The sequence below is a fragment of the Silurus aristotelis genome (genome assembly GCF_946808225.1).
Source record: "Silurus aristotelis genome assembly, chromosome: 28".
NCBI lineage: Eukaryota > Metazoa > Chordata > Actinopteri > Siluriformes > Siluridae > Silurus > Silurus aristotelis.
Window position 1 is genome coordinate 6183107 of NC_139601.1, and position 24468 is coordinate 6207574.

The 24468-nt window shown below is 38.8% G+C and overlaps 1 protein-coding gene and 2 long non-coding RNA genes across 12 annotated transcripts in view; 2 read left to right on the plus strand and 1 right to left on the minus strand.

Moving 5' to 3' along the window:
* Positions 1–24468, plus strand: part of LOC310722062 — a 456255-nt gene that overhangs the window by 208001 nt on the left and 223786 nt on the right. The window lies entirely within an intron of this gene.
* LOC310722035 lies at positions 477–4013 on the plus strand. The gene is made up of 2 exons (XR_014532263.1): positions 477–3145; positions 3181–4013. It is a non-coding gene; the product is annotated as an uncharacterized lncRNA (long non-coding RNA).
* The window catches only part of srgap2 (SLIT-ROBO Rho GTPase activating protein 2), a 90188-nt gene continuing 67200 nt past the window's right edge, over positions 1481–24468 (minus strand). For 5 of the 10 annotated variants that reach the window (XM_083534063.1, XM_083534064.1, XM_083534065.1 and 2 more), the window contains 16 exons: positions 22962–23183; positions 21479–21580; positions 21015–21212; positions 19529–19613; positions 17898–17925; positions 17473–17503; positions 15144–15204; positions 14560–14637; positions 14248–14382; positions 13409–13514; positions 10609–10833; positions 8151–8230; positions 7145–7343; positions 6866–7015; positions 6213–6507; positions 1481–5010 (listed from right to left, as the gene is read on the minus strand). In XM_083534063.1, the coding sequence (XP_083390189.1) occupies positions 4567–5010; positions 6213–6507; positions 6866–7015; positions 7145–7343; positions 8151–8230; positions 10609–10833; positions 13409–13514; positions 14248–14382; positions 14560–14637; positions 15144–15204; positions 17473–17503; positions 17898–17925; positions 19529–19613; positions 21015–21212; positions 21479–21580; positions 22962–23183 (2439 nt within the window). In that variant the 3' untranslated portion in view covers positions 1481–4566. Of the gene's footprint in view, positions 5011–6212; positions 6508–6865; positions 7016–7144; positions 7603–8150; positions 8231–10608; positions 10834–13408; positions 13515–14247; positions 14383–14559; positions 14638–15143; positions 15205–17472; positions 17504–17897; positions 17926–19528; positions 19614–21014; positions 21213–21478; positions 21581–22961; positions 23184–24468 lie in introns of all 10 variants that reach the window. The other 5 variants (XM_083534066.1, XM_083534067.1, XM_083534069.1 and 2 more) reach the window with 2 other exon arrangements.

Here is a 24468-nt window from a genome sequence, read left to right on the forward strand (position 1 = left end):
ATATTTAGTACTGTTTATTATATGCTTTGTATGTTTAGCATTGTATATTATGTACGGGCTGTATCTTTATTATTAAATACACAATACACCATTTTTAAAATGTGTGTTTAATTGCATATTTCTGATGAATTTGTCAATGTTCACATGTTTATCTTGCACAGTAGAGCAGGGGTCTTCAACGTTTTTCAGGTCAGGAACCCAAGATACAAAATGGGCCAAGCATAGACACTGATATTAATAGAAACAAATCATGCATCATTGTCTTTATATTTTTACATTTCTTTCACAAATTTTAAAGATATTTATACATTAAACATATTTTGCAATTACAATCACATTTATTAAATTGTTCACAATTGTCTTTTATTTTAAGAGATTTCCGGTTTAATAAATTTTCCTTTTACATAAACTTTAGCTTTAATTTTAATAGAACATAACATTTAATTTTACTGTTAGTTGGACAAATATGCATTTACATGAACTTCAGCATTACGTTTAGTAGAAATTGAATGTAATAATTATACTATTTTTAAAACTAAATATTTTATCTTTTATGGTTTTACCTATGTTTTTTTTGTTTGTTTGTTTTTTTTCACAAAAGATTATTTGCGATTCAACATTAATTTGCGGAACCTCTCTTGAAGACCCATACATTAGGGAATGGGGAAAAAAGTCCATTGTCCGAAGTTATGATCAAGTGTATAGAGTATAATCTACTAAAATAATGTAAGTTTTTATTTGTTACATCTATTAAACCTTTGTGTTTATCGTTATAGTTATTTACAGTATAGTTTAATAATTTTGTAACTGATTTTATTACTTTGAAGGGATGTAAGGATGAACAGATGAAACCATAATTTGTACATTTGTCGCCATCTAGTGGTTGATCACCAGATCACTGTATTACAAAGCTTAGGCACAGTAAATAAATGAATAAATACATAAATACTTGGGTAGAAGAGAAGAAACATGGTTAAATTAAAATTAGTTTCTTTTAAAACTCCGTCAGTTATCGCATCTGTACCTCTAATAAGAGAATTAATAGAATACAATCAGTATTATTTAAAATAATCACCATTTATAATTTTCTTTCAGCCGTCGATGGAAAACATTGTAAACCTTATATATGCTATTGTTATAGAAAAAAAAAAAGACAATTTACCAATGGAGGCCTTCTTTTTATATAATTGCATATCATATTTGTTATGGTGGTTATACTGGCTCTAAATTTAATCTAGGGTTGTTGCCTATATCGAGTTTCTCATGTTCTTTAAATTACCATTTAGGTTTTATTTTCTGATTGTCCAAAAACACACAATTATTCATGCAAAATTGTTCTTGGTGTATGTGATCAAGTGTTTGAATGTGTCCACATAATTGCCCTTAACTAGTCTGAATTCAATCACTTTTGGAAATAAGTACTGGATTGACTTTTAGTTTTATGTTCAAACAGTTAACAGACTCAGCCAAGTCAATGACATGTATAGCAAGCGGTTTATTAAAAAAAAAAAAAAAAAAGGTTTACTACAAGAACTACGCATGGAATTATATAAGGTGTATTTGAGAGTAAAACTACTATTGCTATTACTGTACAATACTGTACCCCTCCCCCCCATCAAAAAAAATAAAAGAAAACTAAAGAGAAAGAATGTACCTCTGTAATGTACACCATTGTATATACAAAGTACATCTGAACACAGACTTTTCTCATTAACAGATACTCGAGTGAACGACTATAAATACCTCTGATACGACAGTTCATACAGCCTGGTTTAAAAAAACAACAAAAAAAACATTAAATCCACATTTAACAAGTTACAATTCTTTTAAAAATAAGAAAGAAGAAAAGCAAACCCTCGCTCAGTCCGTTCACCGACACACAATGCAGATTCAAGTGCATAATAATCGATTTTTTAAATTTGCAGACTTGAAAATATAAAAGATTACGATGATGTAAACTGAGTCCTCAGCCAACCGCACAATAATAATAAAAAAGAAAATGTACATATTAAGACAGAACATAATCACCAAGCACTTTGCATGAGTTTGTTATGTATTATGCATGTTAATGCCTTTCTATTATTTTTTTTTTCCTTTTCTTTCATTCCAATTTGGTTTCCAGTTGCCTTATGAGGTATTAGGAAATGCACAAAAAAGCTCATTTTCAATAATAGCACACACACAGATATACGCAATCACCTGTTATGACGTGGCAATAATTGTAACACAACACAGAGAAAAACTTTTTTTTTTTTTTTTTAAGTTTAGAATTTGCTAAACTGATGTTTTTTGTTTTGTTTGTTTCTGCTCTTTTTGAATAATCAGAGGTTTTCCAGGCATTTCTCAACATTTCTACACTGTTTAGGCTTTTAATAATGGGTCTCGATTGACCTAAGAGGGGAAAATAAATCAGCCAGCCTCATGCTTGTTTTTTCTTCTTGACCTCAAAACACACACCCAACATTATTTTTACTCCTTTTCACCACATCAAGGCTTGAATATAGTAAACAGTCAAGGCGTTTCTCAAATAAAGTTCTTTATAAAGCATACATAGACTAAATGAACTGAGAAAGAAGATCAGATTTTTTTGATAAAAACGCCTGTAGATCTGTAGTTAAAGATCTGGGAAGCATGACTGTTGTTTTTACAAGTTGGATGAACCCACTCAGAGTTTTCCTCTGATCCTTATAAATTCTACAAACTTATTTATTTAATAAATTTGTATATCCCAGGTAAATCCGATGAAGAGATTTCCCAATCTGACGTATAAAGCAGGAATGATCCGTCTCCATTAGGCGGGTTTACACCATACAAGTACATACATAGAAACATATATAGAAACATACTTACAGGGAAGAAAAATTACAACTTACAAGAATTGGATATGAATTCAGGCAAGGATTTTTTTTTTCTTTTTTTTCTTTTCGTATCATATACGTCACCAAAAATACAAGACATTCCTCACTTTTGCATTTTTTTTTTCCTTCCAGTTATAACTGTAATCATTTCAGGTACACACAGAAATTGCCGCTGTTGTGGGTTCTGTCATGTTGTACTATTGTGATGTAAAGAAGTGCATGTTAATCTGGTAATGGAGTCGAAGGGGTTTGTGAAGCAGCAAATCTTCCTCTTACCCACCTTGCAGGTGAAGATAGTTTTGCTGTATAGCACAGAATCAAGCTGGGAGGAATAAAGACAAATTAGCTCGACGTATTACGCAGACAAAAGCAATACATGAGTATAATTTTTTTTTCCTAATACTTGGCCATGCGTCTTATTTTTTCAGGTAAGTTAAAGATCCCACCAGTGTTTTGAGATCTTTCCTATTGACTGGTGTGCACTTCAGCTTGAATTTTTTTTTTTTACAGACCCAGTGAAAAATATTTCAAATTCTCACTCAAATCCATCCACATATATATTTATATATATTTTTTTCCTGTAGCATGCAGACTGATTGATTACATCACACCAATGAATTCCATGCATCAGCAGTAAGTGGAAGTTTTTCTGATTTCGGTGGGTAATGTTAGCTTGCTACTTGTTGCGCGTGAGTACTACTGAATAGCAAGCAGCTCCTCTGGTTTTTTTTTTTATTAACAAATGAGATCAAAGTCTCGCCTACTTCTTATCTTAGATTAAATAAAGTCAAAGCAAGGATAAAATCGGTGCGAAGCGAAGAGCACAAATAGCAAACGCAACAATATCTGTCAGTCCTGCTCATGACAATCCACATTAAGGTGAGACCCAACTTTTTTTTTTTTTTTTTTGCCCTGAGAGCTTTCCAGGTGCTTGTGGATAAATGGTTAATTAACAATGTTTCTAATAATAATTAGTTATCCGTTACAAAGTAGGTGTGTATAACTGTTCAAGAGAACATGGTGCAAGCAAGTCGCCATGCTGGAATTTCTACAAAAGAAGTACTTGAGCTTTCGGTATTTATCCTGAATTGAAAACGCGATGTGAGGAGGGAACAAAGCCGACATCGCTTATACTGACGAAAACATAGACACATTCTCAGTATTTAAAAAAATTAAAAATGCTGCATATAAATACACAGACATTTTTCCACCGCAATGCTATAGAGCTCATAGTAAAGTATTGCAGTAAAATTCAGGTTCTGTCATGGCACACGTAAAAAGTCCAGCTCCCTCTAGGGTAAGTATTGAAATAAAAAATGAGAGAAAGTGAGAGTGAAAGGAAAAGAAGAAAGAAATTTCACAGCTACATATTTTTCCGAAAGATTCCAATTCAAATTCACGACCCTAAATAAAAAAAATCAAATCAACAAACCTAGATTATATAAAGAGGGATTGAGTGTGTTCACGTCCCAGCCAGAATTCTTTTCTTGGGTTTCAACAGTGCTGAAAACAAAAGCCCACCATGTGCATGTGGAACACACACACAGACAATACACACACTCACATCCACACACTGCATTTGAGGATTAAGGTTACAGTCAATAATAAATGAATTAAAAAGAGGTTAGTTATTTATTTATCCCTCCACTGACAACTGGGGATCAAACAGCGGCTGGATTTTGGAATCACAAAATAGAGGAAGGTTTTCTCAAGCCGGGCAGGATTTATCGGTAGGGGGAGGTGGTGGGGGAGATGGAGGAATACTAGAGGTGCTGCTGGAGCTGCTACTTTTCGGGAAGACTGCAGGTTTGGGTCTGGTGGCTGGAGGCCGGTTGTCTCGGAAAGTGGACGTGGAAGAGGAGAATGCAGCGGCTGTCGTTCCTGAGGACAGAGGACTTTTAGGAGCCGGGCCCTTGAGAGGGCGTGAGGCAGAGGGCACGTCGCTGGCCGAGCTGGTACTGCGCTGGAGTGGACACTGGAGGGCGTGCTGGAGCGGACGGGAGTGCAGCGGGCTGGACGGCTCGGAAGCTCCGCCGCTCTTTAGCTGCTCCAAAGTGTCCAGCACGACGTCGGGCGCTGGCTTCAAGCCGCCGCTCTTCTTGTCCAGATCCTGTAGCTCACTTAGCGCCGTGCTAATGGTCGCTTGGATTTCCTGAAGTAGAGAGCAAAAAAAAAAAAAAAAAGAAGATAAATAAACAGTGTGTGAGCACAAAAGGAAATGCACAAAATACATGAAAAGCAAAGAGAGTGTATACAAGTAATATTGTAGTTAGATAATTAGTAGCCAAGGAACAGAGAGGTCAAAGCTAGTTATCTAAATATGCCCATGTTAGCTAGAAGTTAATGCTAACTGTACGATAAATACTTAAGTTAATGGTTGTTAAAATGAGAAATAGATCCTAATGTCTGCTAAAGTATAAAACTAGCACGTTAGCAAAAAATAATATAGGTTGGTGGCAGTAAAAAAAAAAAAAACTTACTATTTAGCAGAATGCTAATGCTAGTAAGCTAACTAAATACACCCAAGTTAGACAGAGGTTAATGTTAGTTAGCTAACTAGTTTAATAAGAGCTAGCTAGCAGTTAATGTCAGGAACAGTCTTTAAAGTAGGATAAATTGGAAAATGAGAGAAGTAAAATAAAAAAAAAAAAGGAGATAATCCTGACTGGTTGGATGTTGGCGGTCCACCGCTTTAGTTTTTCTCAATTTAAGAAAATAGTAACTGGAGATGTTTGTAGTGATATATATATATTTTTTTTTTAAGCTGCAGGAAGGACAGAAAAACTTCCTCAAAATGTAGTGCCGTACAAATTGTTGATTTTTATCTTTCATAACCCTCTTACTGTGCAAAAGCTTCAGTAATACTGTTAATAATAATGTTTGTTTGATATTGTACACTGCTTTTTTAGCCAGCCCGACAGTCCATACACTCACTCCACACAGAGACTCATAAAAGTCTCCCCGAGCTTCATCCAGCATGAGAGTTGTCCAAATAAATTGCTGCCCTGAATGAGATCAATCAGGCCTCCAGCCGGCCATGAAATTACTCCAGAAACGCAAGTCCATCTCAGCTCTTCTCAAAGGGAAGTGCATCAGAGGCCAACAGAACTTTAGTGCAATAAAATCTGGTCACTTACAAGAGCTCCAGAGATCAGAGCTGCCAATAACAGATCCAACTGCCAGAAATTATGGAACTTTCTGTTGCTTAAACTCAAAGGCGGCGAGTAAAGTGAAACTGGATCAGACTCAACAAAGCTTCCTCTAATAATTTCAGCCCATGGCAAACAGATACCCCATTACTGAGCATGACAATAAAGAAAGCACTTGCAATCAAAAGCCAATGTCATGTTTAACCTGTGAGCTGTGCTCCACCTGCGTGAACACTTCGGGGTCGAGAGGTCGATGGTTGCTAAAACTCTTGGATCGTCCAGCAGGGGTGCCTCTGCGGAGCTGAGGGCTTTCCACCTTGGCTTTGAGGGATGAGTGGCGGGTGATGGAGTTGAGGACACTGTGGGCGCTCAGCGGCCGCTTGTCTGTGCCCTCGGGCAACGATGTGCCTCTCGGGCCTCCCGCAGGTCCGGACGAGCCCTCGCCTTCTACCGGCCGAAAAGTTCTACGGATTCCACTCGCTTCCGGGCGCTTCCTCATCCTGTTAAAGGCGGGGACAGAGTAAGTTATTTATTTCCCTCCTACAGCTTTATGACAAGGATAATATTCTATCGCAAACATGATAATTCATAAACACAACCTGACTCATGTTCACTCTAATATCCAATATGTCAAATCGATTCTTCAACACAGCTTATGGTAGAGCATTGATTTGCGGTCAGCCACCATAGTAGTACTGACCTTTAGGTTATTGATCTTGTTTACTGTTTGTGCAAATAATGTCATACAGTATATCTGAACCTAACAGCTGCACCCCCCACCACACACACACACACACACACACACACACACACACACACGGAGAAACTGTGTTTAAAAAGTACAAAGATTGCTCTTACTTGTTGAGATTAGCCAGATAGATATCAGCTACATGGCCTCCAATGGGAGAGCTGGCACTGCCTCTAGCAGACAATTTCTCTCCTATTCCCTCATGGGGCCCCTCTAGGTCAGCTTTCGGGCTGCCTCGACCGGTGTGAGCACCATCCGCACTGGGAAAATAACAAATGTGGTGTCATTTCAGAACGTATAATTATAATGTTTCTGCATGTAACTCTAAGCATTATGCTAAAGTTAAGCATATATCTACACAGCTTTTGACCCAAAAATAAAATCCTTACATGTCCTGGAGCACGATGTACTGGTGTGGCACGAGGCCGTCAACGCCGTTATGTCGTCCCTCCCACCAGTCGTCAGAAGCGCGGTGGTACAGCAGCAAAGAGGCGCCCTTCTTAAACGAGAGCTCGCGGTTGTTACGGCCTGAGTAGTCGAAGCGCGCAATGGCCTCTATAGGGTCTGAGTCTGAAACGTTCAATGAGCCTGGGTATCAGATGCCAGAGACGGATTGCCAGGAGAAGACAGAGGATGACAGGCGAGCAAGAGGTGGAAAAGAGAGAGGGAGAAAGGGAAGATTACTGCATAGGTAGCCGGGCAGGTTAGAGCACATCAGCAGGTAAGTTGCTGTAGCCATGCAAATTATTGGATGGACTGGGACAAAAACACATTTTAACAATAAAGCAGACATTTGCAAAGTTCACAAAATAAGCGGGATTCTATTCTTTTTTGGATTATACAATTTCTGATATGAGTACATGTATTTTTTTTACAGCAAGGCAGACAGGAATGTTTGAAAAAGTGTAAATACAGCAAGCAAAATTAGGCATATTAATAATAAAAATTTATTATACACTATAAACAGTATATAAAAAGTACTGAAAACAAGGGGCTTGGTATAATTTAACAATCATTTATAAAATAAAATAACTGTAAATGACTGAAATAAAAACAGACATTTATTTAAATATAAATATATAAATACATTTTAAATTGAAACACCATTATTTCACAATTTTGGTGCTTTGAAATTGCATCATATTGAAATTATATTAATACTATTTTAATACTCTTCATGGCACTTTTAAATGTAAAAATTTGCTGCCATTAATGCATATTATTTCCTATTAGCACCCATGCAGTTACTGAATAGCTCCTGAAATAATATGCTTTAAGGTGAATCACTGAGTAATAAGTCAGAGGTTATAATTATGCATTGTAATGCGTTACAATATCCTGAAACAGGGATGCAATAACAATGAGTTTATGCTGTCTACCAGTTTTTAATCTCACCATCATCACTGTTATGGTTATCCGAGACGGTATCAGGCGCTGGTTCGTCCACTAGGGGGGGCTCGCTGTGTGGACTATCACTGCATCAGAGAACAAGACAGAATAACCAAATCTCAGATTAATGCACATTTCAGTAGGCATTAGCGATGACATAAACTGATCACGCTCATCCAGTCACGTTGATAAGATCTTAAAGTTGGATTCATTTGGGTAAGTTAATTCAACAATTACTGCTTATATCGTATTATAAATGAGACCGTTTATCGCTACACCAATTAGACTTGGTGTAGAGATATGGGGTATCCTGAGACCTGGTTAATGTTTTTACTTTTCATCTCTTCTGCTGAGATACAACCAGCTGTACTGTTGCTTTGAAGTGAGATCTGAAGCAAGACTTGGGTAATGGAGACAAAGCTGGGTCTGTCTGCATCTCTGACTCTAAACAGCACCTACTTCTACAATTCTGCTTGGGATGAGTTACTAGGAAAGGGAAACATTTCAAGAAGAAAATGGACAGGCTTTATTTAACCCATCAAACTCGCTTTTTGTACAAGGAATGCATTATAGAACTTTACACCCTGGGTAACTATTCTAATTCACTGAATAGTCTATACACTCCAATATGGATTCATGTTTTTCACTTCCACAGACGAGTCAAAAAAAAAACAACAAAAAAAAACAACCACATAATAATGGCATAATAATCGTTTCCTTGCAGACTCCATGGAGAGTTGCCAGTGCTCAGCTGAGCAGACACACAGTCTGATACCTGTCCTGTTCCTCTTTAGTCTAATGCCATGTGATTTACTAAGCAGACAGCCAGGTCTAGTAAAGACTGTGTTTCATAGGATGGGAGTGAGGGAGTGAGGGACACTGGGAGTTGGAGGAATGAGGTGTTAATTGGGTCTTTGGGATTATATCACGGAGCTCTTGGCAAAGCTCATGTGCAACGGCCACTTGTTTGGAACCTAACATAACGTAATGAACCAGCATTGCTCAATGTGTGTGTGTGTGTGTGTGTGTGTGTGTGTGTGAGGCATTTATACATCAAATTATATTATAGAACGTAATATTCTGAATAACAGCCTCTTGCGACATAAGGAGGGGTATTTCTACCATAAAATATCTATAATTATCTATTGTTTTAAGTAAAATAAACACACACACACACACACACACACACACACACACACACACACACACACACACACACACACACACACACACACACACACACACACATATATATAGATATACACATATATATATTTTCTGTTTATTCAAATTAAAAGAACCTTTGTGAAACACAGCACATTATATATTGACCTTTGGGTAAACAAACGTTTCCACACAAATGTAAATGTGTGTGCGTGTGCCTGTGCCTTTCATCTTAAAAGCTTTTTTGTGTAAAAACAACCTATCAGACTTTCCTGAGCTCTACAAAACGGTTCCTGTGCAAACAAAAGTTCCCTGATTTTCATCTTAAAGCTCACTGTGCATTGCACGACACACTGTACCTTGACAATAGATTAAATCTTATTATCTGACCCTCCAAATGAACTTCCTGTACATATAGCTGCTTTGCATCAAAGCAGGCTGAACAATAAAGCATGCCAATCCTAATAATAATATAGAAGCATTCATTCTATAGGGAAATTTGAATGTTCATAGTGAACGTTTAAAATCCAAATCGCTCTTCCCCCTGCATTAGACTTCAACTCATTTTCTTACAATCCTGAGTCAGCACTTTGAGCCCACTGCCTTACACAACATTCACACAGTAAGTGTCCATGCCATTAGCAAACGTTGCTTTTTTGTTGTTGTTAAAAACAGCAGTGAGGGGATGTCAGGTGAGACAAACCTGGTCTCAATAAAATAAAAAACTACTTTACTATAATCAAAGAAAGTGACAGGGTCATCTGGTGCATCCTTTCTCACAGCTACTAAAGAGTCATAGATCAGCTTTAATTGTATTTCTGGGTTTCATCCTGTAACCTCTTTCAGCTACTGTGGTGAGCCTCCTGTTTTAGAGTCTCTCAAATTAAACGACGTTTATTTCAGGGATTGACACTCATGTCCTGAGTTTCTGACTAAAGGAATAAGAAGAACATTGACAAAAAAAACCCCAGGCCTCCTCACCCTACTTCAGTACTTGACTTGACTAACGCCCTTGTTGCTGAATGAGCACAAATCCAGCGCACTCCAAAATCTCCACAGAAGAGTGAAGGTTATTATAACAGCAAATTGGGACTAAATGTAGAATAAGTATATTTAAAAAAAGGATACTTTTAATGCTTCACATTTTCATTTTAACTTTCAAAATTCTTGAAATCTCAAACAACATTTCTTTTTTTAAATGTTTATTCAATCATACAGAATGAGATGATAGGCTCTCTCATATTCCTTGTCCTTAGAGATCTTCAGAATTGTACATCAAATAGAGAGAATCAGAGCTCACCAGTATTCTTCAGTGACTCCTACACGTTCATACACAGGGCCTTCAAGATCACGTGATCCAGGGAAGATGCTCTCATGGTGAATAATAATGGTCTTGATCAGCTCGTTCACATGGGCCTGGCAAGAGACCTGGTCATGACCCTCAGGCACAGACATCAGTGTGGGGCCGAAGCAGATGGCCAGGTTATAGGGGTCCATCATGTTGTCCTCACTGTAATGGGACAGACTGCAGAAAGAACATGGAAGAAAAAAAAAAGAAATCTAAATTGTAGATACAGTTTTGGAAAAACACCACAAGATGACAAAGTCAAACATCACTATTAATATCTTACTGGTGTCTTATTGATACTTTCCGGAGATATGAGATTACATTTATAAGTTGCTTTTCAACATAGAATAATTAAAAACAGGATTAAGAAAGTTTCTTTTATTTCTTTGCTTAAAAAAAAATCTAAAAAACAGAAAGACAAAAAATATGAATGACTACTTAGAATAAAATAAGTTAAAAATAAGTAAATACATAATCATATTAATACCAAATACCTAAAGAAGGAAGAAAATATTGAAATAAGTATAGATGTAGGGAAGGAAGGAATGAGAGTATGTAAGGAGGGACACCAGGAAGGAAGTATGTATAAGGAACAATGGATGGAATTATGTAAGGAAGGAAGAAATTATGCAAGTAAGTACATAAAGAAAGAAAGAAACATTTAAACAACTATAGCAGTATTATATTGACATTATGTGTGCAACAGACAGTTTCGCATTCCCCACAACGCCAACGTCATTTTCAAAATATTCGTGTTGAATACGATTTGTTCTCTTTTAATCGTATTTGAGAACTTATGTAAAAAAAATTTTCAAAACCTCCCGCCATTGTCACAGAATCTCGGTTGATGTATACAGTAAATCAGCACATGTCCCAGATTTATAAAAGACACTTTTTTCAACCACTTAACCTCGTCTATGGAAGTTCATTAGGCCTGAGGCTGAGACGGCGCTGTGTGATTGTCCTTGGGGAAATTACACTCGATTAGCACATTTCTCCCTGTCCCACAGCTCACTGTAGTGTTATAGTAATCTGTGATGAGACCATGAGTCAGACAGAACTGTAGTGAATCAGACACACAGGGGGAAGGTGGCTAGAGGACTGGGGTCAACCAAATCCATATGGAGAAGCTCGGGTAAGGATTTATGAGTGGTACAACTAGTTCACAGAGATCTACTTACATTTCTTCCATTATATCTTTTTTTTTGTTCTAGAAAAGGCCACCTTTGACCATATGTTTGGAAGTGATTACAACAGCTGAAACTGTATATACTTAAAAGCGTGTGTATATGTACACTCATCAACCACACAGCTGAAGACTGCATAAATGGATATTTTTCCAACCCTCAGCTGAGCAGTTCGGTTGAACCGAATGTCCATTGTAGAACAGATTCCCCTTTTTGACTCACAGCGAGTAAGCTGTAGCACCACTGCCTCATAAAACAGCATGTTAATCATTCTGAGATGCTTTTCTGCTCACAGCGGTTGCAAAGCGGCACGTATTTGAGTCATTGTAGACTTCCTGGCAGTTTGGACAAGTCCGGCTATTCTTTTCTAAGCTCTCATCAGCGAGGCATTTCTGCCCACAGAAAAGCCACTCAGTGGATGGTTTTGTATTCCGCACCTTTCTGTAGTGCAAGGTCAGCAGTTCTGCAGGCGGATTCTATTCAGTGAACAGGGGTTCAGGTGTTCCTCATAAGGTGGTTGACAAAATTATGGTTTAAGTACAGATAATTACCCCAAATGCCAATGTGTGTGTGTGCTGGGAATGAAAAGGAATTTAAAAGAACTAATGCTCTAAAAAAAACTAAAAGGAAGTTAAATTTAGTTCAGTGGATATATGACATTTTTTTCATTAAATGTGCTTTTTTTTTTTTTTTTTTAGGGTGACTACTTCTTTAACTTTATCCAACATCAGACCAAACACATGACTGTGGTGCTAAATATACACAAGTATGTATGTTTCAATAAGTAAGCAAGGTTAAAAATATATTAACAACAGAATGAAACAGCTTAATAGAGCCATTCTGGCATTGGACTATTGTAGTTGATCGAACAGAGGATCCTTTCAGATGGAAAAGCCTGAAAGTAATACCATGTCTCTGTCTATCCCTTTATCCCACTCTCTTTCCCCCTTTATCCTTCACTCTAGCTATGATATCTGGCCTGGAGTAGCTTTTGTCAATAGGGGGAAATAACACACTCCTTTGCACACACATGCCTTCAGCCAGAGCAAAAGCAAAGCTGTACCATGTTTTTTCAGAAAGACCACAAAGACAAGGATTTAAAAAAAAAACAGAAAAAAAAACCCTGGAAGGAGAAAAACAGGGGACAGGAATGGAAGCACTACAAAGAGCTGATGTTGGCACTGCGACTTCGGCTCCTATCTATATTCCTTCCAAAACAAAAAAATATTATAGTACACCTTCTAATAAAAAAAATGGTTGTAAAATGGTAAGATTTTAAAACACATCGGCTTAGTGTTAGAAAATTAAAGCTAAGATTAGCTGTGGTCTACCAGCCATAAGCTCACAGGTTTAACAATCCCAGTGGAGTCCGGCTCCAGCTTCGACTCTAAATCACAAATTAACCGCAGGCACGAACGGTGACCTCATTTGCCGAATCTCCCTGCAGCCCTCACAGCTTTTGAACCTGGCCCATATGCAGAAAACATCTGTGATGGTGCTGATCTAGGATCAGCTCCAACTATAGCAGAAGCGAGGGGTGACTGTAAATCAGTGAAAGGACTTACTGGTTGAGGAATGCAAACAGGTATCGCATGATGACCAGGGTGTTGCTGGGAAGAGACAGGAGGACCTTGTGGATGTGGGTGGCTCGATCCTGGAGATTCTCCATAGCTGCAAGTCATTTTTTTTTTCATAGAAATAATAAGACCAATATTTAGTGGTGCTTGAAAAGCATCACAATTGCTCATGCTTATTATTTTATTTTTATTTTCATTTTCCTTAGGACAAATGTTTGACACGCAATTAGTTCGCCATATGGTTGTTTACTTTGGAGGAAAAAAGCCTGCAAAAAATGAATATAATATAAATAACAAATTTTCAGTAATAAAGTGAAAGATATACAATAAGAAAAAATGGATTCAGGACTGATGGAGTTTCAGATCATTTCTTGCTCAGAATGTAGGGCATTCATTGTTCTCTATTTTAATGAATGAATATTATTGCGCAACTGAAAAGCTCTTAACGGCCTAAAAACTGGCCAGTAACTAAAAAAACAGCTCATCTTTTTCCAGATTTTTTTCCTTATTAATATTTAGCTATATAGGGCTACAATAATAATTATAAACATTGAAGTGTGTATTTTTTATATATATTATGAATAAATGAATAGAATCCCAATAATGAAATACACTATATGGACAAAAATGTTCATGTTCCAGCCATATGTGGTTCTTTCCCACACTGTTACCACAAATATTTGAGGCGCACAATGGTATAGAACGTCTTTGTTCCACCATGACAATGTTCAGATTCAGTTCAGATCATTATAACAGCAGATATGAAATTTAACGAGGAATGGGATGTTCAAAAAGCAGTAGGTGGAGTGGTCTAAGTGCACACTTACAGACACAGGCTATGAGTTCATGAAAGACCTCCTTAGGAAAGAGGGCATTTTCCAAGCCTCTGAAGTAGAGTTTGAGAACGCCTGCAATGGAGTCCATGTCGTGATCGTTCTGATCGCCAGCCAAAGGATCCTCACCTGAGAGAAAGAGCAAGCGAGTGGGAAAGATAGAGTGGGTGTGAGTGTGTGTATTAGAGACAAAGTAAAAGATCTGAGATTAATTTTGGCAACTGAATATAGTGAGTCATCCGTTTCATAATGCTGAGAGCTACAGAAAACAAAGCGATGAGAGAATATTGAATTAGATCATCTTACCCCTCTCAAAGGCGTTCTTAATATCATTGACCTCTACTTGTGAGCCAGACACGCGGAAAATGCCCTCGTGATGCAGGCCTGCGGATGTAATGACATCACTTTAGTTAGTTTACTAACTTTCTGGTAGATTACAAAACCGTCTTCATTCACTTTTCTCTTGACTACAGTATTTCTGGTGTTTGATAAGACTATCCAGACCTTGAACTGCACTTCATTGAAGATTGATTAAGGAACAAAAGGACTCAAAAGCCAAACCACATTTGATTTGCAACAGTATAAATGGAAATGTATGAGCTACAGTATTAAATGGTTCTGCTGTAAAGAGCAGACATGTTGATTAATGAACCGTATTGAACATTTTGTTCACTTGGACAGGGAGAAGAACAGGAGCTGCAGGCTTACAGCCAAACAGCCAAGTGCAAGACCAAGAGCAAGAGAAAAAGACAGAGAGAGAGAGAGAGAGAGAGAGAGAGAGAGAGAGAGAGAGAGAGAGAGAGAAAGAGAGAGAGAGAGAGAGAGAGAGAGAGAGAGAGAGAGAGAGAGAGAGAGAGAGAGAGAGAGAGAGAGAGAGAGATGGAGATTACCATGTCGGCTGATGAAGCGGATACAGCTTTCCACAATCAGCGGTATGACTTGAGCGGATTCCTGAACAAATAACGAAAAGAAAAATCAAGAGGACCAAATGAGAGAAATAGACACCATCAAATCTTTAAAAAAAAGTCTTTATGAACAAGGGCTCCTGTTGAAGAAGCAGGCGTTGAAGGAGTAATAATATTTGTAAAGGGATAGAGGTTTCAGAACAGGAAAGGGGGAAAAAAAAAAAAAAAGCAGCACATATCGAATCAATGGGGGGAAAAAAGGGGACTAGTGAACATAGTGGTTGCTAGGAGACAGCTTCTTTTCACAGCTTCCTTTTGTTTGTTTGGGCAAAGCGGAAATGGCTGAACGGGATGGAATTTGGGGCACGTTAGGCTCGGTGGGGGTCACGCCAAAACACACACTCATGCACACACTGGGTCAATTCAGTTTGAGCGTTCGGCTCGGAATGGAGGCGCAAACTGACGGCTAGTCACAGGCACTGAACTGCAGGGAATATGCAGCAACAGGGTGCTTTCGGATCTACGCTCTGTATCATCAGGGCTACTGTTTTCCATGGGGGCCAATGTGAAGAAATTATTTTGGTTGGTGAACCCAAAACATGATTTGAGTTATGGTACTATAAGACAAGACATTCCTGAGCTCCGGTCAGGTTCGTGAAAATGTTGTACAATATGTTATATGGACAGAAGTACTAGGATACACACAGATGTACAGGTCTTTGGATGCAGTAGCATTAAATGTTTCCTCTACTTGTACTAGGACACCCAAACCTGTTCCAGCATGACAATGTCCCTGTGCACAAAGCCAGCCATGAGAAAAGACTATAAAATAAGATTTGAGTTAAGAGCAAGGGATTCAAGCCTTCTGAACAGTTTTTTCGTTCTCTGGAAATGGTTTTAGCGAACATTTTCACCGATTGGCTGGTTTTCCTTGTCATCAGATTTAAAAACCGATACCAAGATCTACAGGACAATTTAGAGTGATGTGTAAAATCCATCATCATCATCATCATCATCATGATCCAAGCAGTAACCAATAACTTTGCTGAAGCTGATTCGTGAATAATCAATGGTGACTATTTTACCAAGTCACCTCAAAGAGTCCTTGCCATTTTTACAAGTATTTTGGAGAATGTTGTGGACAATTATGTTCACGCACTTGTAGTAAATTCTCCTATGTTAATTGCCCTTATGTGTGCAGCGGTCAGGTCAAGAACATACTGAATTGGTGCTGTTCGCTCCTCGGTTTATTATAATGACTTCTAAGACACTATGTGGCTTGCCCCCATATAGTAATTTAAAATATCTACTGGAAGCTGGGCAAAACTCGTGTGTGTGTGTGTGTGTGTGTGTATATATTCCAATTTTAACCATCCTTGTGTATACATTTCTAGATAATTGTAATTATTTGGTTAACTGCTTGACCTGGCCATCAATCTGAAAATAGTAAATGCTGGTGCAAATCAATTTAATCGGAATAATGCTTCAGCACATTTTCAGAAATTACAATTTCAAGAGTGTGAAAGCTGTTTAGGCAACTTGTGATAAACCGGTGTCTGACAATTAAACTTGATCATGGTTTATCCCTTAGTTTTGTAGTTTACTTCTGCATTCTGGAACAAATCTTCAGCGTTTTGAGTCACTGTCATTTCATTCAATTCATTAAACGTCACCTATTTGAGAAAGAAAAATAGCAGTTTATCTACGTGGTAATAAAATCCACTTAAATCATCCAGGCCTGTTTTACATTTCTTTCTTGACCGTGTGAATGAAAAGGATATTGTTTTGCATTGTAACAACAACCAGCACTCCCGTTTAATGCAGTTTATAGTGTAATGCATCTGTCTTATCCCTAGGGGGCAACATAAACGTTGAGCTTTTCAGAATCAACACAAATAGCAGATTTGTATGCATTTTCTTTGTTCAATTTAGGTAAAAAAAAAAAATAACAGTAAGCTTTTAGTGAAAAGAGGCAGGCTGAATTTAATCCCAAGAGTGATTGAATGATGATTACAGGATTGAAGTGCCAGAAAAAAAAAATTGGAGTATAGGGACATTGCTTGCCCGTCACCTCCCTTTGGAATTATGCTCATGTGTCAGTGGGGATTTATTTCCAAGATCAGTGAGGAAACAAGCAATTCCCAGTGGTACAGGAGGTGTAACAGTGTGTGCTTTGGATTGGATAGGAACAACACGGATTAGTATGAGGGTGGTAAAGAAAGGAAGCACAGGTGGAGCTCGGGCACGATGGGGCGCTGTGATTGGCAGAGGAGCTCATACAACCACAGGCACACACGAGGTAGTCGGATTTTACCTGTTTTCTCGCAGTCGAGTTTCTCCGGCCGCTGATGTTCATGAGAAAGAGAGAGACAGAAACGGATGATGATAATTTTCACTCCAAGCTGCTTCCATTATTGCTACCCACACATACTCTCCTGTGTGTCTATATAGCCTTCAACCACTACAAATGATCCTCTAGAGACAAGCCCTATTTTTACACACACCACACAATCACAAAAGAGCCACAACCAGAGGCTAATGCAAAAAAAAAAAAAAGGGGGCTTCTGTGTGGCCTTGTCCTATTTCCCTGTTCTTGAATGAATAAATCAGCTGCTTTTTAAATAAATCATAATTATGTCTAGACGAGATATTTAAGATATAAACTAGACATCAAAAGAAAACATCTGGCTGATATTATGCTACTTCTGAGATTTATTAGTATGCGTGCACCACACCTACCTGGCAAGGCAATAGTCAGTCTTCTGACCTGGAAGGAGAGAAAAAATGATTGAGAGAGAGAGAGAGAGAGAGAGAGAGAGATCTGTTAGTTAAATGCATGAGTGTGGGAGAATATGCTGATTTTTCTCTTCCTCCCTTCTTTTTTTCTTCCCTGTGGGGTTCCTGCTTTTGGATCCACATCACCTTTAGCAGAAAACACACAGAGACACACACACACAAAAACCCCTCCAACCTCCAACACTCTACACAGCTGCATAGACAAAAAGAGACACACATAAAACCCACACCCCCCATGATGCAGAATTGATACTAAGCAACACACACACACACACACACACACACATACACACACACACACAATTTAGGCACACCATGGTGAGCTAGCTTCCTCTTGTATTAGTTCGCTTCAACACTTACGCCGACAAACAATCGATTAAAAACAGAGTCTGCCGATCCCCAGCATGCACTGCAACATCTTCGCGAGGAAACTGAGCATTTCTTACACAGTAGTCTACGCTCCTGATTCCACAACAAGCTCGCACATAATGACCGTCATTAGCGTCTCCACTTGTGTAGCCGTATGGAATACACTGCTTCTTGTGTACACATTACACACCGGAGGAAGCCAACAGTAGGAACAAGCTTTTTCTATCTTTTCCATCTGTTCCAGTCCACGCTATCTCAAATCCTCCCTGCTGACTCGGTATGAGTGAAAGAATGAGAGTGGGAGGTGAGACAGAAAAAAAACGAGAGACAGGAGATGAAATCTGCCTCTCCTCAAATATCGTACACTTCTCTGACTCCCTTCTCCACAAATCCCTCACTATTTTAATACCAACAAAGACTTTTGGACTCGACTGTTCAGGATGCGGTCCAATACCAAGAACTGTTTTCATTTCACATCAGTTCAGAAAGTTGAATACAATTTTGCCAAATGAGTCCTATGAAAACTTTCCATAAATTTGATAAACAGTACATTCATTTTGTAGTTGCATTGAGTTTTAAACAAAAACCTCTTCAAACCCCCTTTTGTTTTTGCACCTTCTATCGTGCGTACGGATTGACATTGTTTGCGCCCGTGTGACGTCTCTTGCTGTCAATATGCCACTCCACCGTAGAACTCCAGCAATTTGAGACGTCACAAGTCCAGGCGTAACATTTTATCCACCATCACATATTAATCCAGGAATGGCCTCAAACAATGCTTTAAATGGCATGAAAAAATATTAATTATGCATTCTTACTAATTCAGTCACGATTTTTTAATTTGTATGGTCATGCAAATATTCTCTTCCTATATAAATGGCTTGAAGGATTAATATTCGCATGAAGCAAAGTGATTGGCTGTAATGTTTTATGATGTAATAACACTGGCCTGTCACATAATTTATCGTAACCTTACTATAAACAAACGCACACACACACTCCTTTCCCTGTCATTTCTTTAGGTTGAGTCTGTTGCCTGATCTTTGACCTCCATTACTAAGTCCTGGAACAGGAAAAAAAGTCACCAGTGTATAGAGCTTCAAAAAGAGCTTCACCGTTCGTCTGGCTCATGCTATTGGTACCATTTTCTCTCTAATCAGAAAAACACATGCACACCCACAGACACACACAGCGAGATCACTTACTCTCTCCCAGGGTCTTCTGGATAAGGTCGTGCTTGGCCTGCAGTTTGGTAATGAGATTCCTGCCCTCTAGGAACTCCTTCAGTTTCTGAAAGAAAGAATGCTGACTTGTCATCGATTTCGCCATTCGTCTCCATTATTTGTATACACGGGAACATTTTTGCTCGCCTCTTCTTTATCTCCCTCTCGAGATCAGAGCTTTCTCTCTATTCCATCTGCCCTTTATTATTTGTGGGTTTTTCTGCATGTCTCACACACTGGCTGAGGTGAACATTAAAGAGCTGAGGGCATGGAGCACCCTGACAGCTCATTTCTCAGAATGCGCACAACATATCGGACAGGACAAAGCGAGACCGAGAGAAAAAAAAAGCGAGGGAGACATGGATAAGAGAGAGAGAGAGAGAGAGAGAGAGAGAGAGAGAGAGATCAATCATCTCTACTGATGCTTATAATGTCACACCCTCACTCAAGTGAGAGCTGGTTAAAATGTCAGGGGTATTAAGGAAGCCATAAAAAGAAAGACGGAAAAAGAGAAAAGAGGAATTGAAATAAGGAAGTTGGCAGGTGGTATATCGCTAGACAGAAAGAACTCTGTTGTGTATCAAAAGAAAAAAAAAAATGTAATAAAATAAAATACCACCTCCAGCTAATCGACGCTTCCTTTAAGTTCTTAGATCTGTTCCTACGAGATGATGCTGTGCAGTGCCACAAAAACGTTTATAAACAACTCTAAAAGAAAACCTCTGTCTAGACTAGAAAAACAACTGTAAGGCCAGTAATTAATCACTATTCTCTAATTAAAAAAACAGCCAAAATGAATAAACAGAAAATAAAACATTGCAGCAGTAGCACAGCATTTCTTTAAGATTTGTTTACCGCTCATGTGTCAAATCCATCAAATCGGCTGACTACTGGCCATCTGTGCTCTTGTTTGTCAATCAAATCTGACATAAACTGTTGTTTTGTTGCGGTTAACTGCTTCAGGTAAGATCCTGAATGGAGCATGTATAACTCAAAAGATCTGAAATGAAGACAAGTTCACATCTCAAAGAGACTCCTGGAAAACTGAAACTACTTTACAGATCACAGTATTATGAACATTAATAATACAAAGCATTAGTTTGACCTTATAATAATGGATAACATACAAACTGGAGTATAATCAAGACCTAAGCACATAAATGATAAAGGATAAAACTTTTGCAAGTTTATCTTTTGGTCGTACTTATTTGCTTACAATTGTTGCTCCCAAAGGCACCGGCTAAATCTGGTTAAATCCCATGTTGCTAAATGAGTCTAGACGGCAATTTTTAATTTGCATCTGTGTTCTTAATGCCACGCACTGCATATTTATTAAGACAAATGTGAAAATGGAAAAGACAGCTCACATAAATTACATAAACCAATATCACATCATTGTCCGCAGAATGGGGTTTTCTACTAATCCCCAATGGTAAAGTTGATCCACCCATCCATCCATCCATCTCACCGTGAAGTAGAACTGCTCAGTCTCCTGCTGATTGGCTCGTCTCTTGGCCAGGCTCGGTTTGCTCATGAACGATTCTGACACTGTAGACTTCACCGACTCCATGGAGTTGCTGTGGTGGAAGCAGTCGGTCACATCAAAGTCCTCGATGGTCACCATGTCTTGGATGGTCTGCAGAGTCGCCTCCATTGTCTTCTTCACCTGAACGAGAGAATGAAGGAGTCATGCTTGCAGATATATTGAACCAAAGTTCATTGGAATAATAGGGGCAAATTTATGATTGGGGGGGGGGGGGGGTTTTGAATGAACCTGAGGTTGTTATATGATTGCTAATGTAACGATTTACACCAATCTTAATTAAACAGGGGCATAGTGTGTTTGCAGAAAAAGTGACTACACTCTGTGTTCGCTCTACTTGAGAAGACAGATGAGCCTGCATAAGTGTGTGTGATTGTGTGCAAATTTACCTCCTCATTCTCTATCCTGAGTGTGGAAAGACGAGACTGGAGCTGCTGGCACCTCTGCAGAAGTTCTCCCTGTAGCGGCTGCTGAGCGCACACGTAGCCCATCTATAAATATATAAAAAAAGAAGAATATTCAATTAACAATAGAAAACATGAGTGCAAATGAGTTTTTTTTTTTTTATACAGCAAATACCCGTAGCAGTGATGACACCCAAATCAGCACTTATATGGCCATGCTGAATAGAATTAAATAACCAGAGCTGGCAAAAAAACGAATATCTGGCACAAGTAAATTGGATTTTATTTCTTATTCTGCAAGTCAGTTTTTCTTTTCTCTGGTTGTTGGGGAAAAAAAAACTCTGGTGTCTACTAAATCTGTAGCAGTGGATGGAAAAACTGATACCCCAGATACGTAATGTGCTTATCCTTAGTTCCCAGCTTAGCCATTTGATTTGTCACCCGCCGATTTGTCCTGCGCTGTTCCTATATTCCCTATCCAAGCCGTTATTCCACGAAGAGATGAACAACGCTGTACTTTTATGATGATGTAATTGCTTTGGCGTTTGTCATTACATTTAAGTAGCCTCTCAAGTTGATAGAAAATAAACTAAAGCTGGAATCTAATTACTGTTGCACCACATTTAGGTGGTTCTTGATTTTTTAATGTGCACTTGCAGAGACGGAGCATGACTTTCACCAGCTTCATACACTGACGCACACATACACACAATGAAGGGGAACATCTGGCTGTCGTGGCCTTGTCTCCCTGAGGGACGAGTTAGCCGGTCACAGCTGGGCTCAAATACACTGCATTAGACCAGCTGCAGGGTTCTTATATTTTCACACGTGTATACACACACACACCTGAGCAGTGAAGCTTTACACAGCTGACTTGCATCTATCTAGAAAAACAACACTCCTGCCATCCGCCCTGCTTTATCGCCTTTGTTTAGAGGCAGTGCTAAAAGGACCTATAATGACAGCGTTCTTATATAACAAACTACTGAGGACTCAGGAAGACTTGTTATAAGCCTCATCAATACCGCCATACATTTTGGTCCTGTGTGTATGTCCAGGCCAAGCTCGGCTTGAAGGCACTAAGAGGTTCGGGAAGAAAAACAACCTACACTGATTTACTTTGCCTCCTTGGCAAATAAAGACCTGGCAGGAGCAATGAAATCTATAAATGTCCAGCAGATGTGTTTATATAGAAATGCCTTCATGCTGTTGTTTGTTTACAGCTGCAGGACGAGTAAATAATTAGCATGATTAGAACCGAGGGGTTAAGGCATACAATCCCACTTTGAAGTCACAAAACAGTTGCTTGTACTGCTGTAAAGAATCTGAGCTAAACACACCCTGACAATGATGTTACACTTCTGCGCACTAATCCAAACACGCCCCTACACACAAATTCATGTCCACGGCACCCTGACAGAACGCTACCCCATGCGACGCTCTCAAACACACGTGCACGTGAAATCACCTGGTCCCCCATGTGAGACTGGAAGTCAAAGCGAATGGGAGGGCAGAAGATGATGTTGTAGGTCTCCATCAGTCGTTGTTTGTCAGCCTGGGCCTCGAGGTTCTCGGCTGCGTTCTCGATCGTCTCTAGGCCGCCGTGCTTCGATGTCTCCAAGTTAAACTCGGCAGAGAGGTAGGTGCGCAGAGCCCGGTGCAAGCTGGCATGGTAGCCCAAGTCACAGCACTGAATTAGATAAAAATAAAGTTCATACAATCATTTAAATTTACTGAAAATAATTAAAATAATAAAGATATCAAAAACTTGTGTACTAGACGGGGGGTTGCTTTGAGAAAAGCAAGAAAAACACAGATGTGGGTTATCATTCTGTTGCCAACTGAGTCCCATTGATATAACATCACAACTTTGTAGTCCACCATGCAAAGCTCTAAAACATAAAGGAACACAGTCTAAACTATATTCTAGATCAAACAGCAAGTATAATTTAACTCACAGCGAATTAGAAACATTTCAAATAGAAAGCATTGCTTTTGCTCATGAGCGTGGAAGCTGATAAAGTCAGGCAGCAGAATAACATGCCATTCTCAGATGGGACAGATTGGGCAATGCTTTCTTGCATCGGCTCCTGCATGGGCTTATTATATGCAGGAAACAATGCATTATTTATTTGAACAAAGGGCATCCAATTAAAACGCCTGGAACATGTACACAAATCCTGTAGAGACATTGCCTGGTGTGCTTTCAACTTATTTCCTCACTCAGCAGCTCTTAACCCTGCTACATCCACCTCCTCATCAACCTCTGTATAGATCATATGTTTCCCAGCATGCCCAAGTTTTCTAAACCAAAGAGTAAACCCATCACTTATATGCATGGTACTCGGTGAAGTCACCCACTCTGATCATTAGCTTGAGCCCTATGGGGATCTAAGTATCATAAAGCTTGTCTGTGAGGTTGAACCTAATAAGTGCAGCAATTACATTACTCTAATGGAACAACAGCCATTTAAATTTATAAGGATCCACATGGCACGTTTGGAGGTTTGGAGGAGGCATTCTATAACAGCATTATAACATGCTGACCTTTTCAGCTGCATTGAAAATTTTTGTTTGCGTGGGCGTGCTTGAATCTAGTACAACTTCAAAAGACCTAGATCTTGTGAGGGGCTTGAGAAAAAAAAAGCTTTTTACATTTACAGCGTTTCTGGCAGACGCCCTTATCCTGAGTGATTTTACAGTTATCTCAGATGCACAGCTGAGCAACTGAGTGTTAAGGGCCTTGCTAAAGGACCCAGCAGTTTGGTGGTGCTGAGATGTGAATCCAAGATCATCGGATCAGAAATACATCTTATCCACTTAGCTACCACTTCCCAAGCTGATGCCGAATCGAAAGTAACATACTGCTGCCTTTGCGATTCCTAATTAACAAGTCAGGATTTAAATATCATGACCTGAATAAATAAATGTAAATACAAATGTACAAATATATAATGATTTAGACATGAAAGCTA